The sequence below is a fragment of the Onychomys torridus genome, chromosome 3, assembly GCF_903995425.1.
Source record: "Onychomys torridus chromosome 3, mOncTor1.1, whole genome shotgun sequence".
Lineage (NCBI taxonomy): Eukaryota > Metazoa > Chordata > Mammalia > Rodentia > Cricetidae > Onychomys > Onychomys torridus.
The window spans coordinates 138,751,179-138,768,006 of NC_050445.1; the positions used below are offsets into that span (position 1 = coordinate 138,751,179).

Sequence of the window (16,828 nt, forward strand, 5' to 3'; positions counted from 1 at the left end):
TTACTCGGTCTCCCAAACACTAGGACTATAAGCGTAAGCCTGTGTGTATTGTCTTGACATTTCCACAGCATCAGACACCTCGTGGTGGCGAAGCTAGCAGCCGAGCCCGCCAGAAGCCAAGGCTGTGCTCCCTTCCCTGAACCACCCTAGGGCCCAGGGAGCTACCAGGAAGAGATTCTTCAGCTTGGGAAGGCCCATTCCCAGTGTGCTTTCTATCTGGTTCCCCCGAAGCTCCAGGGTGTGCAGGCTAGTCAGTTTTTCAGGGTCCAGACCCGTCACATGGTGGATGCGGTTCCCTGCAAAAAAGGGAATTAAGTGCTCAAAGGTCCGTTCTGAGTGTTCAGCGCTGGAAATCTTGGCTCTCTGTATCCTCTCTCCCTCTAATGCAGGGTAGAAGGGAGGAACAAGACCAGATTAACATCTCTGGGGCCCCGTGGCAAGTGGGCCTGAAGGGTTTATCTGTCTATGTTTGGGGAATGAATTAGTGATACCTAAGGACCCACCTTTGAGATCCAGGCTTCCTAGACGGGGATGAGAGATGCCTTCAGTGTCCATGATCTGGTTGTAGGAAAAACTAGCGATCTGCAGGTAGGGCAGTTCATTCAGCCGGGCACTCCGAAGCTGATTGCCGTCAGCCTTGAGCCACAGTAGGTGGGTGAGGGAGTTGAGCGGTGACAAGTCCGTGATGTGGTTCTCAGAAATATCCACGTAACGGAGATGGATGTAGGAGCGCAAAAGGTTGATGTCTGTGAGGTCCCTAGGAGATAGCAGTAAGGAGAGCCACTGTAAGGGATCAGAACCCAGCAAGAACTAGAAGAGGGCGCTAGACAGAGGGCAGCAAGGATGGACGGCAGAGTGGGAAGGGGAAGAGGAGGGAGGTGGAGCTTTGTTCTTGTTTTTCAGTGTGGAGATCAAAACTAGTGCCTTGTACATGCTAGACAGGCCCTCACCGTGGAGTCTCTGCCTGGGCTTGGAGACATAGCTTAGTGGTGAAAAGGCTTGTCTAGCATGTACAAGGCACATCCAGACCACGGGCACTGAAGGAATCTTCTTAAATCCTTCTCTTCCCGTTAGATCAGATGAGAGACACAGGAGCTCTGGCCCAAACACTCAGGAATGAGAGGGGAGGCTTATGGTGCTCCAGTTCCTCAGGTCTCACCTGTCTTTAGCCTCCAGCTTGATATAAGCGTGAGCCAGTCCACTGCCAGTCTTGCAGAGTAAAGAAAGTCCTTCCTTCATCATGGCCTCCGTGAGCGGGGTGGGCATCCACTGCAAGAGGAGGGCAGTAAGGGCATCATCCCTTTGCAGCTCCCCTCTAGCCCCAAGCCCCAGGACCCCTCCTCCAGGCTCTCACTTCCTCAGAGACTTCTTCTCCCTCCTTCCTGTAGTCATCCCACTCATCCATCTCCTTCTCATCTTCTTCTTTGTCCAGATCATCCTGGTCTGGCTCAATGTCGTCCAGATCATCTTCATCCGACATCTTTCTCCCCTCTGCCCTCTGGAGTCAGATGAAACTCAGTTCCGGTGCTGAGAAAGGAGGTCTTAGCTCCCACTCCACCAAACCCTCCCGTCCCTCACCTCCATTTACAGGTACCCTGTACAGAGGACCTCCCACCTGTGCGTCCTTCCTCATCCTGGAGAACACCTTTGGACTCCCAACCTGTGCTTGGAGGTTCTCGCTCCCTTCGGGACACTTCCCATACTCCTGGACCTTTCGGGTCTTTTCAGTGGCTCCAACTCTGCCCCAGCAACCCAGTGTCCCTGCTTCCTGAATTCCCTTTGATAGAGTTCTGCATGTCCTCCTAACCACCCCCCACCAACAACCTCTCTTCCTCTCTCTTACCCACACCCCACCTCCGGGTTCCCTTCCACCCCCAACCCCTGCTCCGTTCATTTCTTCTAATGCGTTCTCCCTGCTTAACGCCATTGCCCTGACGCACAGTCTCCAACCCTCCAACCCAATTTGTCTTCGGGGCGGGGTGCAGACCCTGGTTCTCTTGCTCTAGAAGTCGTTATGGAGAGGATCTTGGTGCTGAGAGGCCAGGACTGTTTTTTTGGAAGACGCGACTGGGGCGGGGAGGTGTGTTGGGGCGAGCGGGTAGTTAGGGTTAGTATATCGTTGTTATGGCGACGGGGGCGGGGACGCTTGGCTTTGCAGCTCGCTTCGGTTAAGAACCCAGAGAAACCCAACCGTAAAGCAGAAACCCCGACGTCCCTACAGCCACCTTCAGCGGGTAGTTAGTTCAGTGGTTGCCAAGTTACCAGGCCAAATTCCCAGTCCCATGAACCTGGAGGAGGCAAGAAGGGTGTCACGCGGTTAATTGTCCGAGGACATAAAACAATGGTCCACTTCTAACAGTCTTGCAGAGAGGTGGGCGGGAGTCGGGGCTGGCCATTATGTCCTTAAAGGGACCAGATGTCAGGTGCGAAGGTATTGTGCTTTAAGACTCTCCCTAAGAAGCAAAGCGGGGTTGGATGAGTGGTTAAACAAAGAGAAGCAAGAAATGCTAAGGTATGGGATCTGTTGCTGCTCGGGTTCGGCTCCCTCGTTATTTTCTTAGGAGGCCTTGGAAGGTGGCCTGACAGAGCAGAAAGAAGCCCAGGCCAAGCCACCTTAAGACTGTCTTGCAGGTGCCAGAGAGATGGCTCAGCGATTAAGAGCCCAGCGGATTCTCTCAGGATTCCCAGCACTCACACGCCATCTGTAACTCCAGCTCGGGGGAGATCTGATGCCCCCTCTGACCTCCAAGTGCATCCATCAGGCATGCATGTGGTACACGTACATACATGCAGGCAAAGGCTCATACACATAAAATAATAAAATTAATAAATCTGAAAAAATTAAGGGTCCAGCTTGGAGTCTGGACAGCTCTGCAGCATTTATCTGAGATTCTGTGGAATAAACTTAGTCTGCTGAGTTGTACTCTAGGTTTTTGCTCTTGTTGTGTTGTGTTTTGTTTTGAGAGGCCAGGCTGTTTTGAAGGACTCTCCTCCTTCCTCGGCCTCCCAAGTGCTGGGATTACAGGTGTGTGCTACCATGCCCAGCTAATGCTATCTTGTTGAATCTAAGGAAAACAGAACAATTAAGTAGTACAGGAAGATATAGGACTTATCTTGTTCCACACTGTAGATAAAATGCAAATTGGAGGCTAGAGAGACAGCTCAGTGGTTAAGGGCACTCCTGTGCTTGCAGGGGACTCAGATTAGATTCTCAGCACCCACAAATGGTGGCTCCTTATCCGCTATCACTCCATCTCCAGGGGATCCAATGTCTCTGGCCTCCATGTACATACCCCTCCCCCCCATACACATGGTTAAAATTTTTTAAAGTTTGAAAAGTGGTCCGATGCTGTATGGGCTGAAAGTCAGGAAGTGTTCCTTTGGACCAGCTAGACTGAGGAACAAAGCAGACAAATCGGTCCATTTGGTGTCAATGAACTAACCAGGGCTTTAGTGACAGCAGGAACTTGAAAGTATGAACACTAGGTTCCAAACAGCTCTATCACTCAATAGCTGTGTGTTCATCAGGTTATGTCACACAGGCCTGTTTCATCTAAACTATACTGCTGAATTATATGCATGGTGACACCCAGCTGCACACAGGAGCACTCTGGAGGCTGAAGCAGGAGGCTGCTACAGACGAGCTTGGACTGCCTCAAAATGAAACAGCATACACCTCAGGATTAGAGAGTTTTCAAAGAACAATATAAATGGTTTTTCTTTTTTTTCTCTTTTTTTCTTTTTCTTTTTTTTTTGAGCTGAGGATCGAACCCAGGGCTTTGTGCTTGCCAGTCAAGCACTCTATCACTGAGCTAAATCCCCAACTTTTTTTTTTTTAAGAAAGCATTTTTTAAAATTTATTTATTATTTATTAATTTATTTATTGTGCATTGGTGTTTTGCCTGTGTACGGGTGTTGGTTCCCTCGAACTGGAATTACAGACAGTCGTGAGCTGCCATGTGGGTGCTGGAAATTGAACCCAGGTCCTCTGGAAGAACAGTCTTAAACACTAGGCCATCTCTCCAGCCCCATAAATGGTTTTCACTTGGTTGACCCTTAGTAAAGAAGCTCCTGGCCCCCGACCCCCTCCTCAGTATTCTCAGTACTGAGGGAATGAAAAATGATGTTTTGAGATAGGATGTCACTCGGTAGCCCAGGCTTGCCTGGAATGCACTGTGTAGCCCAGGCTGGCCTCAAACTCACAGTAGCCCTGCCTCAGCCTCCAAAGTGCTGGACGTAGGGGTAAAGGAGTAACTGTTAAAGGACTCTGAAAGCTGGAAGAGCTTTGCAAATGTGAATGATTGTATTAAGCCCGTCACAGTGACAGTCATGTAATCTCAGTCATTCGTTCCTGAGGTGCACCAGGTTTTTTCTTTTGGGCCACCAACCAGCTCCCAAATCATGACATGGAGACTTATTATTAGTTATGAATGCTTGGCTTAGGCTCCTTTCTGGCTAGCTCTTTTAACTTAAATTAACCTGTTTCTCTTATCTATCTTTTGCCTCTGGGCTTTTTCCCTTTCTTTCCTTCTGTAAATCTTGCATTCACTGCTTCTCCTGGAGGCTGGCGACTGCCTGACTTCTTGCCCTGGGCATGTCCATCATTCTCTCCTCCTTCTGTTCTTCTCAATCCTCCCCCAGAGCTAGATTTTCCCCCTCCTCCCCCTCCTCCATCCTCCTCCTCCTCCTCCTCCTCCTCCTCCTATTTATCCTCTCTGCCTGCCAGCCCTGCCTATCTGCTCTTTGCCTATCTATTGGCCATTTAGCATTTTATTAGACCTATCAGGTGCCTCAGGCAGGCAAGGTGAGACAAATGCAACACGTCTTTACATCATTAAATAAATGCAGCATAAACAAAAGTAACATGTCTTTACATCATTAACAAAGGCAACAGGAACAAGTGTAACAACCTTCACATAGTTAAAGTAATATTCAGCAGCATAAACAAATGTAACACATCTTTGCCTAGTTAAAATAATATTCCACAACACTGAGGCAGGAGGATTGCTATAAATTCAAAGCCAGTCTAGACTACACAGTAAAGTCAAGGTTAACCTTGTCAAGGGAACAAGAAAGGAGACACAGCTCCATTCTGCCGCCCTGGCAATCTGAGGAATTCCCTTAATCCCTTAGGGACTCAGAGACCACAGGTCAACCCTGGATTCAAGGCTTCAACAGGGAAAGTAACCCCAGGCTAGCTCATAAAATCTCACCCCAGGCTAGCTCATAAAATCTCACCCCAGGCTAGCTCATAAAATCTCACCCCAGGCTAGCTCATAAAATCTCAAGAGTATGGCTGATTAAATTAAACAAGAATCAAACAATGACAACACCAATGGATGTGCCAAGGTGGATGAGGAGCATCTCACACAGCCTCACCCCTAGATAAAGAGATGGAAGACTTGATCTTCCCCAGGGATGAGGCTCCTAAAAGTCACCAAGTGGCCAGCACCAGAACATTAAACAGACCAGTCACGTTGTATTTATATACTTATTTGCATATATATGTGTGTGTGTGTGTGTGTGTGTGTGTGTGTGTGTGTGTGTGTATAAGAGTAATAACTAGAAAAAGAGGCCATAGGAGAGATGGAAGAAAGGGAAGGAGGTATAAATTGTATAATTATGGGTTTTTTTGGTTTTTTGTTTTTTGGTTTTTTTTTTTTTTGGTTTTTGGTTTTTCAAGACAGGGTTTCTCTGTAGCTTTTGAGGCTGTCCTGGACCAGGCTGGCCTTGAACTCACAGAGGTCCACCTGCCTTTGCCTCCCGAGTGCTGGGATTACAGGTGTGTGCCACCACCACCCAGTGTATAATTATGTTTTATTTCATTTTTTTTTTTTACATTTTATAAATCTTTATTGACAAATAACTCACATAGTATACAGTTTGCCTGTTTGTACAATTTGATAGACTTTAGTCCAGTGTCCTCATAGGCCCATGACACCATCACCACTTTCTATTTTAGAACATCGCTGTCTTCAATTTCATACACACATGTAATGTATGGTTACATTCCACCTTAGTTTTTTAAATGAACATAATATTTACAATTGTAACCGTTTTAAGTTCACAATTCAGTGGCATGAATTACATTCAAGATATTAATTACTCTCATGATTTTCATTAATTACACTCATGATATTAATTACATTTATAGTATTCATTCAATAACTATATTTATGATATTCATTATCTACATTAATTGTATTGATTTATTACATTCATGGTTTTTCTTTTGAGACAGAGTTTTGATGTATAGCTTTGGAGCCTGTCCTGGAACTTGCTCTGTAAACCAGACTGGCCTTGAACTCTCAGAGATCCACGTGGCTCTGCTTCCTGAGTGCTGGGATTAAAGGTGTGTGCCACCACTGCCTGGCTATAATTATGATTTAGTAAAATAAAAATTAATTTAAAGAAGAATTTCAGGGTCAGCTAGTGTGAAGCACAGTTGGATTTGTGTGTGTGTGTGTGTGTGTGTGTGTGTGTGTGTGTGTGTGTTATTCTTGAAAGATATTTGGAGGTGGGAGTAGGCTGGAAAGATGGCTCAGCAGTTAGGGGCACTGGCTACTCTTCTAGAAGACCCAGGCTTGATTACCAGCACCCACATGGCAGCTTACAACCATCTGCAACTCCAATTCCAGGAGATCCAATGCCCTCCTCTGGGTACCAGGCACACATACGGTACACATACAAACATATATGCCAGTAAAATACTCACACACATAAAACAAACAAAAAAATCCAAAAAAAATATATTTGGGGGCTAGAAAGATGGTTCAGGGGGTAAGGTGCTTGTGGGGCATGAATGAGGACATAAGTTCAGATCCCTAATTCCCACGTTAAGAAACGAAACTCCAGATGTGAAGACACACATCTGTAATCCCAGTGCTGGGGAGGTGGAGACAGGAGGGTCACTGGCTAACCAGTTTAATCAGTTCATGAGTTCTAGGTTCAGTGAGAGACCCTGTCTGAAAAAATAAGATAGAGAACAACAGAGGAAGACACCTGAGGTTTACCTCTGGCCTCCCATGAGCGCGCGCGAGCGCGCGCGCGCACACACACACACACACACGCACACACACACACACACACACACACACACAAAACCTTTTTATTTTATTTTAATTTGTTTTTCGAGACAGAGTCTCATTATGTAGCTCTGACTGTCCCAGAACTCACTCTGTAGACCAGGCTGGCCTCAAACTCCCAGAGATCCACTTGCCTCTGCCTCCTGAGTGCTGGGATTAAAGGCATGAGGCACCACCACTCTGTGAGTTCGAGGCCAGCCTGGTCTACAAAGTGAGTTCCAGGAAAGGCGCAAAGCTACACAGAGAACCCTGTCTTGAAAAACCAAAAAAAAAAAAAAGATGTTGGTGATTTCAAGCTGCTTCCTTCAAAGGGTCAACAAGGAAGCAAAGCAGGTGGTCCCTGGGGGCCCCTGAGGGCATTACAGCAGAGGAGATCTCACAGGGATGCAGGAAGTAGAATACCTCTGCTGTGAACCACACTAACATCCTTGCCTGAGATTCCCACAGAGAATGCTGTCAATTGTGTTGGACAGCGATAAGAATGCTTCTCTACCAGTGAGAGAGACTTCAGACTCTAAGAAGAGGAACTTCTGCTCCCCTTATGTTGGTATGTGTATGTGTGGCGGTTTGAATGTAATTGGCCTCCCCTTATGTTGGTATGTATATGTGTGGTGGTTTGAATGTAATTGGCTTCCATAAACTCATAGGAAGTGGCACTAATAGGAGATTATGGCTTTGTTGGAGGAAGTGTTTCACTGTGGAGGTGGGCTTTGAGATCTCCTATATGCTCAAGCCACACCCCGTATCTCAGTTCACTTCCTGTTGCCTGTGGATCAAAGATGTAGAATTCTCAGCTCCTTCTCCAGCACCATGTCTGCCCGCTGCCGTGCCTCACCACGACAATAATGGACTGGACCTCTGAACTGTACCCCATCTAATTGCTGTTTTACTTTGTAAGAGTTGCTATGGTCATGGTGTCTCTTCACTGTAATAGAAACCCTAATTAAGGCATCATGTCTCCATAATTTCCCCATCTCTCTACCCTGCTCAGACTGGGCTGCAAAGCAAGACCCTTTCTCAAAACAATAACAAAGAGATTAATTCACTGGAGAAGGGAAAGACCCAAGTGTTAGGATGCAATTAATGGGGAAGGGTATGGGTTTTATTTGAGAAGAAATAGGTAGACCTATTAGATGCATCTTTCAGTGCATTTTTGTTAGATTCTTACTCTGGGCCAGGTTTCGAGAGCTAAGTCCCCAGGGACAAGCCTGGTAGAGTTTCTGCCTTTTCAAGGGGTTTACAGTGTTATGATTAAATACACACATAATCCAGTACAGTGGAACAGGTGCTGCCATAACACTGGCCAGCAGAATGGGGCTTTTTCTGAGTGGCAGGAGAGTTTTGCTATTGTTGTTGTTTCTGTTTTCCAGGCTAGAGATGGAACCCAGGGCCCTAAGCACGTGCTAAGCCTTCTACCACTGAGCCACACCCTAAGCCCAAGGAGATAATTTTACAGTATTTGTGGGTATAATAGCATATATTTGGGGCATATTCCATACTGAGGAGGTGTCTGCTTCACAGGCCTGAGGAAAGAGCTCAGTGCCTGCTCGGGGAAGGCAGGTGGTTCTCCTGGCTGGAACAGGAGGTGAGTGCGGGGGTGTGTATGAGGGGAGGGAAAACAGAGCTAGATCCCAGGGAGCAGCTTGGACTCTATCCTGGAAGCTGTGGGGAGCCACTGAAGGTTTTGTTTTGTGTTTAGTTGGCAAGGGCCACCTCTACACTATGCAATCAGAGCTAGATTGATAGGTAGCCTTCCCCCAGTGGCTGGTACAGTCAGAATATACTTCAATTACAATGGCTCTCATTTATAATCCTAGCACTTGGAAGCCTGAGGCAGGAGGATGGCTTCAAGTTCCAGGTCATTTGATTTGGGCTGTACATTGAGATTACGTCTCAAAAACCAGACCAGCAGGGTGGTGATGGCACACACCTTTGATACCAGCATTCAGGAGGCAGAGGCAGGTGGACCTCTGTGAGTTCGAGGCCAGCCTGGGCTACAGTGCAAGATCCAGGACAGGCACCAAAACAACACAGAGAAACCCTGTCTCAAAAACAAAACAAAAAAACAAAACAAAAACAAAAAAACCCAGACCAAATGGCTCAGTGGTTAAGAGCACTGGCTGCTCTTCCAGAGGATCCAGGTTCAATTCCCAGCAACCATATGGCAGCTCACAACTGTCTGTAGTTCCAAGATCTGACACCCTCACACAGATATTATATGTAGGCAAAACACCAATGTACATAAAATAAAAGAAAAAGAAAATTGATTTTAAAACAAAACAAAAAACCCAAGACCAAACAACAATAAGTAGTATGTTTTAATTTTCATCCATATTTACTAGCTCATATGTTTTGAAAATGAATACATCTATCTTCCTTTTCTGTGTCCTTAGTATAATGTAGCATAGGTATTAAGCAAACTGCTGTAAATATCTAAAAGAGGAAAACACAATGTAAAGTATGAAAAATGTGGGGACTGGAGCAATGGTTCAGCAATTAAAAAAATAAAGCCGGATATATCAGCCGCTAAAAGGACTCTGTTTTTATAGTCTCACCAGCCCATACACGTTCCATTATATTTTAAATCACACTTCTGCACAGCCAGGGAACTTCTAGTGAGAGTTAGTATATTTTTGGAAGTGTCTCACTGAGTCTCTCTCCCCTCCCTCCCCTCTCCTCCCCTCCCTCCCCTCTGTCCCCTCTCCTCTCCCCCCTCTCTCTCTGAGACGATGGAACCCAGGGCCTTGCACTTGCTAGTCAAGCGCTCTACCACTGAGCTAAATCCCCAACCCGCTTTTCTTTTAGGAGGTAGGGTTCAATACTGAATGTGACTAAGTGGGCAGCAATGCAGTGGAAACCCTCAGAGCTGCAGGAAGGATGCAGCACTTGTCCAGGGGAGTATATTTAATCTACTTTCTGGAGACTAATAGACTTGGCCATGTGTAGGGCTTTTTGTTGTTGTTGTTAAGGGTCTCATGTACCTGAAGTTGATCTCAAATTCACTATACACATTTGCTATGTAGCTGAGAATAATATTTTTATTTTTGAGAATAATCTTGAACTTTTGTTTTTAAAGATTTATTTATTTTGTATACAGTATTCTGCCTGCATATATACCTGCAGGCCAGAAGAGGGCGCCGGATCTCATTACAGATGGTTGTGAGGCCACCATGTGGCTGCTGGGAATTGAATGAACTCAGGACCTCAGGAAGAGCAGCTAGTGTTCCTAACCTCTGAGCCATCTCTCCAGCCCCGAACTTTATGTTTTTAGATTACTTATTTTTCATATCTTGCATATCTCTACATGCACCACATGTGTTCCTGGTGCCCGAGGAGGTCAGAAGAGGGCATTGGCTTCTCTGGAACTGAAGTTACAGGTAGTTATGAGCCACCATATGGATGTTGGAAACCAAACTCTGGTCCTCTGCAAGAAATGCTGTCAACCACTGAGTCATCTCTCTACATCTCTCTAGCCCTAACCTTGAACTGTTTGTTTGTTTGTTTTTGTTTGTTTGTTTTTCGAGACAGGGTTTCTCTGTGTAGCTTTGTGCCTTTCCTGGAACTGGCTTTGGAGACCAGGCTGGCCTTGAAATCACAGAGATCCTCCTGCCTCTGCCTCCCTAGTGCTGGGATTAAAGGCATGCACCACCACCGCCTGGCTGAACTTCTTTTTTTAAACAGGGTTTCTCTTTGTAGCCCTGGAACTTGCTCTGTAGACTAGGCTGGTTTCGAACTTACAGAGATCCACTTGTCTCTGCCTCCCAAGTGCTGGGACCAAAGGTATATGCTACCACCACCTGGCTAACCTTGAACTTTTGATCTTCCTGCTTCCACCTGACATTAAGTGCAGTTGCCTGTCTAGGGCTTTCATCCCACTCTTCAATCCTGTGGACTTGACCTTGTCGCTGTGCCCTGGGGCTTCCCACAGATACTCTGTAGGCCTGGCTGCGGTGGTGCTCACAAGCCAAAACTGACCTCATACAGCTGGTCCTCCTGCCCCCACCTCATATATCCTGGGATTACAGATGTGCAGGCCACACCCAGCTGCCTATGTTCTCTGGACTGGGAACAGCATGAGATCAAAGTCTCATTGGAAAGTATGTTGAAGTGCCTGTCTGCAAACCACTGATTCTCAGAAGACCTTTGTATTTCTAACAGCCACAGTTCACTCCGTTGTTTTTGACTGTTTGTTTCTTGTTTTCTGAGACAAGGTTTCTCTGTGTGTAGCCCTAGCTGTCCTTGAACTCACTCTGTAGACCAGTCTGGCCTTGAACTCACAGAAATCCACATGCCTTTGCCTCCCAAATGCAAGTTCATTCAATTTTAATTTGACAAGAGCAACAAGTACTCTTAACTGCCAAGTAATTATCTTCAACACCCTTACAAAACTAATTTGAGGGAGCTGGGCATGGTGGCGCACACCTTTAATCCCAGCACTTGAGAGGCAGGGACATGAAGATCTCTATGAGCTCAAGGATGGCCTGGTCTATGTAGTGAGTTCTAGGACATCCAGGACTATGTAGAGAAACTGTCTCAAAATCCCAAAACTTAATTAACTAATTAATTAATTAATTAGTTTGAGACTAGTTTACAGTGGTCAAAAAATCCCAAATTAATTAATTAGTTTTAGGCTAGTCTGCTCTATACAGTCAGAGAATATTCATAATTAGATAAATCCACGAAGTCTGCGGTGATCTGAATGAGAACGGCCTCACAGGCTCACGCATTGAATACTGATGGGCTTGTCTGAGGAAGTAGGAAGTGTGGGCCTGTTGGAGGAGATCCATCCCTGCAGTGGAATTTGAGCTTTCGAAACTCATCATTTCCAGCTAGCTCTTTCCGCCCCTGCCTACCAGCATTTTGTGCTTGTGGATCAGGATGTAAGCTGTCCAGTTTCTGTCCCAGTGCCTGCCCGCTGCCATGTGCCCAGCCATGTAGTCACAGACTCCAACCCTCTGGAACCCTGAGTCCTCAGTTGAACTCTTTCTTCTGTAAATTGCCTTGGTCGTGGCATCTGCAATGCAATAGAACAGTAACTGAGACGAAGTCTAACATCACACCACAAAAAGAACAGAAACCTGTTTTTAGGCGCTTTCCGGTTTGTGTGTGTGTGGTGTAGAAATGACTAGTTTAAAACTGTAACTGAACATGGAGCAGGGAGAATGTGTGATAACTTTATGACAGCATTTCCACTATACAGAGACAATGAAGGCAAGCCACCTCAAGAACACAGACTACAAGCCAGGGAGTGGTGGAGAACACCGTTAGTCCCAGCACTCAAGACGCAGAGGCACACAGGTCTCTGTGAGTTCAAGGCCAGCCTGGCCTACAGAGCAAGTTCCAGGACAGCCAGGGCTGCACAGAGAGACTCTGTCCCAAATCAACAATGGAGGTTTACAGTAAATTTAGTATTGCTAGTTGGGACCCTGGCTGCTCTAGCAGGCTGGGCCCTACCACCCACAGTAATAATGAAAAACAGAGAAAGCTTTATTTCAATGTTGCCATGTTGGGAAGAGTAAATGCAGAGGTCCAGGTTCCCAGTCTCAAGTTAGTCTTTGAAGTCCTGACAAGAGGATTATAGCTAGAACACTAAGTATGCGTAGCCAAAATGGTCATCAATGTCTGTGCTTGGACGCTTCTGCAAGACTGCTTGGCAGAAGTGCTGAAATCTTCCTGGGAAACAACTCCTCCCTGTTGGTACCAGGCTTCATCCTTTTCTCCTTTTTCTTTTCTTTTTTTCTTTTTGGTTTTCTCAAGACAGGGTTTCTCTGTGTAGCTTTGCAACTTTCCTGGAACTCACTCTGTAGCCCAAGCTGGCCTTGAACTCCCTGAGATCCACTTGCTTCTGCCTCCCGAGTACTGGGATTAAAGGTGTGTGCCACTGCTCAGGTTCCTTTTTTATTGAAAGAAATAAGGACATACACACAAATACCAGGGACATGAGTGAACAATCTCAGGGGGCTCTGAGGCCTCATGTGAGGACATAGTGAGGTGGTGGCTCTTCTAAAGTCCAGAAGGAGAAGCTCTTAGAAGAAACATGTCAACATCTTGTGTGCATTTTCATAAAAGAATGTGAGTATGAGAGCAGGTGTACGTGTCTCTGCCTTCAGAGACCAGAAGATCACACAGGATTTGAACTCCAGTCCTCATGATTATGAAGTACTCTTAACTGCTGAGCCATCTCTCCAGCCAAAAAGTATGTGCTGGCATTCTTTTTTTTAAAGATTTATTTATTTGTTTGTTTGTTTGTTTGTTTGTTTATTTATTTATTTATTTATTTATTTATTTATTTATTATGTATACAGTGCTCTGTCTGCACATGCCTGCATGCCAGAAGAGGGCGCCAGATCTCATTACAGATGGTTGTGAGCCACCATGTGGGTGCTGGGAATTGAACTCAGGACTTTTGGAAGAGCAGCTAGTGCTCTTAACCTCTGAGCCATTTCTCCAGCTCTGTGCAGGTATTCTTTTCTTTTCTTCTTTTTCTTTTTCTTTTGTTTTTATGTGACAGAGTTTCTCTGTGTAGCTATGGCTGTCCTGGAACTTTCTCTGTAGACCAGGCTGGCCTTGAACTCAGAGATCCGCCTGACTCTGCCTCCTGAGTGCTGGGATTAAAGGCGTGTGCCACTATAGCCCAGTGCCGTTCTTTGTTCATCCACAGGATCCTGCCACTGAAGAACCAGAGAAGAGAGTGCTAATGGAGACAAGACACTGGGCAAAGAGATCTTTACACTCCATACACAGGTGCCTAGGAGGCCAGATTTAAGCCACGGTTCATTGATTTTCTAACGTGTGTGTGTGTGTGTGTGTGTGTGTGTGTGTGTGTGTTGGAGAACACTTGCCACAGTGCACAGCAGGCTGGGGATGTGTGTCTCTCTTTCCACCATGTAGGTTCCAAGAATCCAACTTAGGTGGGAGGCTTACTGGCAAGTTGCTAACCACTGAACATCCTTAGTGGCTCTTTTTTTTTTTTTTAAAAGATTTATTTATTATGTATACAGTGTTCTGCCTGCATGTATCCCTGCAGGCCAGAAGAGGGCACCATATCTTATTACAGATGGTTGTGAGCCATCATGTGGTTGCTGGGAATTGAACTCAGGACCTCCGGAAGATCAGCCAGAACTCTTAACCGCTGAGCCATCTTTCCAGCCCTAAAAAAAAATTTTTTTTTAAGATGCCTCAGTGGCTCTTAACATGCTCTCATCCATTGTTCTTTTGTGACAAGGTCTTGCTGTGTAGCCCCCAGACAATCCTTTCCAGCCAGTAACCAAGCTCCTGCTTGGACCTCTAATTGCTGAGATTACAGCTGTGCTACCACACCTCCCCCCCCCCCTCTTCAAGGGGTGTTTTGTAACAGTTTCCTCTGAGAATGAAACATTTCATCCAGCAAGAAAGCTCCTTGGGCAAGAATGTATACAACTCAAAATAGCTCCAGGAAGTTCCTGAAACTGACCAGATTCATTAGGCCCTGCCCTGCCAGAGGAAACTGTAAATGCTGAGAGTCCTCCTTGGATGAAGAAAAAAGATGAGCTGTGAAGAAGACTCTTGAGACCAGGCAGATGCCTGGTTTAGACCAACTAAGGACCTGGGAAGGATACTCTTGAACCTGTTGAGCTGCCTGCAGGCTGTGCAGTGTACCCCAGGTTCCCAGCTTTGAGAGCTGTCACCCATGCTGGGGTGGGCATTAGTGATACAGCTGTCTTTGGGTCATGTCTGCTCTTGTAACCCCCAATAAAACAGATTGGTTTACTAAACTGGACTTTGATGGTAGAAAACTTTGTACTGTTATGGGTTCCTTATCTGGAGTGAGTAGATGTGTGTTGCATCTCCCCAGGAAAATTCTGTCACACAAGGGGAGGGAGATACTAGGGAACAAACTAGAGCCTTGCATGTGCTGGGTAAGTGTGTTCTACCAGTGAGCTACATGTGCTCTCTCTCTGTCTCTCTTTCTCTCCAGGGTCTCACTCTACAGTCTCGGCTGTCCAGGAACGTGCTATATAGATCAGGCTGGCTTCAAGTGCACTGAGATCTACTTGCTTCCAGAGTGTTGAGATTATTGTGTGTACCGCAATACCTGGCCCTCCTCTCTTTCTTGTTTTGAGACAAAGTCTCACCAAATTGCCAGATTGTAGCCCAGACTCACCTTCTGTTCTTCTAGGATGGCCTATCTGCACCAGAGTTGGCTTTTTAACGTGGTTAATGTGTTTAATTTTTTTAAAAATGTGTTTGGATGTTTTATCTGTATGTATCTATACCACATATGTAAAAGGGACCTCAAAGTCAGCACAAGACACCCAAGACCAAGTTCTCAGCACAAAGGAGATGTATTTGCCCCATGAGCCCCTACAGTATGTTCCTATTGCCCACTGAAGCCAGAAGAGGGCATCAGATCCCCTGAAGTTGGGGTTACAGATTGTTGTGAGCTGCCACATGGGTGCTGGGAATCAAACCCTGGAAGAATAGACAGCGCTCTTAGAGGCTGGGCCATCTTTTCAGCCACTTTGCCGTGCTTTGAAAAAGTAATCATTGAAAACCCTCCCTTCCATTTGGATGTGCTCCTACTCACAAAACACTCCTTCCTCTTCTTGATAAAATGGCAAGCCTGCAAGGCATCCCAGTCAGGATCCATCAGAAGGAATCGAGACCCTGAAGAACACCTGAGCATTTCAGTAATCACTGTTGAGACAGGGTACCCCAGCTATATCTTGGTCCTCTTGCCTATGACTCTACAGTGCTAGGATTACAAAGCATTTTATTGGGTAAATTAAGATTTTGGTGACTAATCTTGGTAGAGTTGGCAGAGCTTAAAAGGCTATTGTAATGGCTGTGTTCCTTTATACTTGACAATTGGAGCGGTTGTTGATCCAATGTGTTTCCTTAGGGTTACTTACAGGAATATTCGTGAGGGATTATTAAAGGGGCATTGGCATTTACCAAAGTCTACACCACAGAAGAAACCTTTCTCCCTTTCCCAGCATTAACTGCCTATAAATTCTCAAGGAAGGTGGGCGTCTCCTGAGACCTTTCCCTCAGGAGTTTTTTTTCCAGGTTTTCCAAATCCAAGGTCTAGTATATGCTAGGTAAGCCCCCCCCCCCCGCACCCCTCATTGATCTACCATCCCTGCTAATACTGAGATTTCTAACAAACTGAGCTGTCTCAGACCTGTGGGGGTGGGGGAACTGCCTATGGAGAATCCTTACAGCAGGAAGGTGGGCAGATGAAGAGCAAGGAAACATATAATCAGGGCTGCCACAATGGGAAGCTTCACTTAAGGGGTTCTCCTATATCTTCCTCCCCTTGTCCCACCCTAGGTCCAGGTTCGGTTCTCCCTAGAACCAAGCTTTTGGTTTGCTGTTAAAACTCTTCTGTCTGAGTCTGTTTTGTTTTTATTTGTTTTTGTTTTTTCGAGATGGGGTTTCTCTTCGTAGCCCTGGCTGTCCTGGAACTGGCTCTGCAGAGCAGTCTGGCTTGGAACTCACAGAAATCTACCTGCCTCTCAAGTGCTGGGACAAAAGGCATGAGCCACCTTGCGTGGCTGGGTTCTGTTTTTAGCTAAGGTCTTGGTATAGGCCTTCAAGCTCTCCATCTTCCTTCTGGTCATCCAAACAGCTAAATTGCTGGCGTGCGTCACCACACCCGGCTTTCCGGGGTCAGCTCTCCTCCAGCCCTCCCCACCCAGGTCTCCTCTGGTGGAAGATTCCAGCCCTGAGTGTGGACGCCCTAAGCCGGAGCAGCGAGCCGT

The 16,828-nt window shown here is 46.2% G+C and overlaps 1 protein-coding gene and 1 long non-coding RNA gene across 4 annotated transcripts in view; one reads left to right on the forward strand and one right to left on the reverse strand.

Annotated features, from left to right (window-relative positions):
* Window positions 1-2,344, reverse strand: part of Lrrc23 (leucine rich repeat containing 23) — an 8,319-nt gene extending 5,975 nt beyond the window's left edge. The window contains exons 1-5 of one of the 3 annotated variants that reach the window (XM_036180532.1): window positions 2,289-2,344; window positions 1,355-1,498; window positions 1,160-1,269; window positions 504-757; window positions 166-296 (exon numbers count right to left, since the gene is read on the reverse strand). In XM_036180532.1, coding sequence (XP_036036425.1) covers window positions 166-296; window positions 504-757; window positions 1,160-1,269; window positions 1,355-1,480 — 621 coding nt within the window. In that variant the 5' untranslated portion in view covers window positions 1,481-1,498; window positions 2,289-2,344. Of the gene's footprint in view, window positions 1-165; window positions 297-503; window positions 758-1,159; window positions 1,270-1,354; window positions 1,499-1,987; window positions 2,091-2,225 lie in introns of those variants that run through there. The other 2 variants (XM_036180531.1, XM_036180530.1) reach the window with 2 other exon arrangements.
* LOC118579351 overlaps window positions 1-16,459 on the forward strand; it is a 23,730-nt gene extending 7,271 nt beyond the window's left edge. Inside the window, exons 2-3 of the long non-coding RNA XR_004944464.1 lie at window positions 13,747-13,829; window positions 15,043-16,459. This is a non-coding gene — a long non-coding RNA (uncharacterized LOC118579351). The remainder of the gene's footprint in view (window positions 1-13,746; window positions 13,830-15,042) is intronic.
* Window positions 16,460-16,828: the final 369 nt, after the last annotated feature.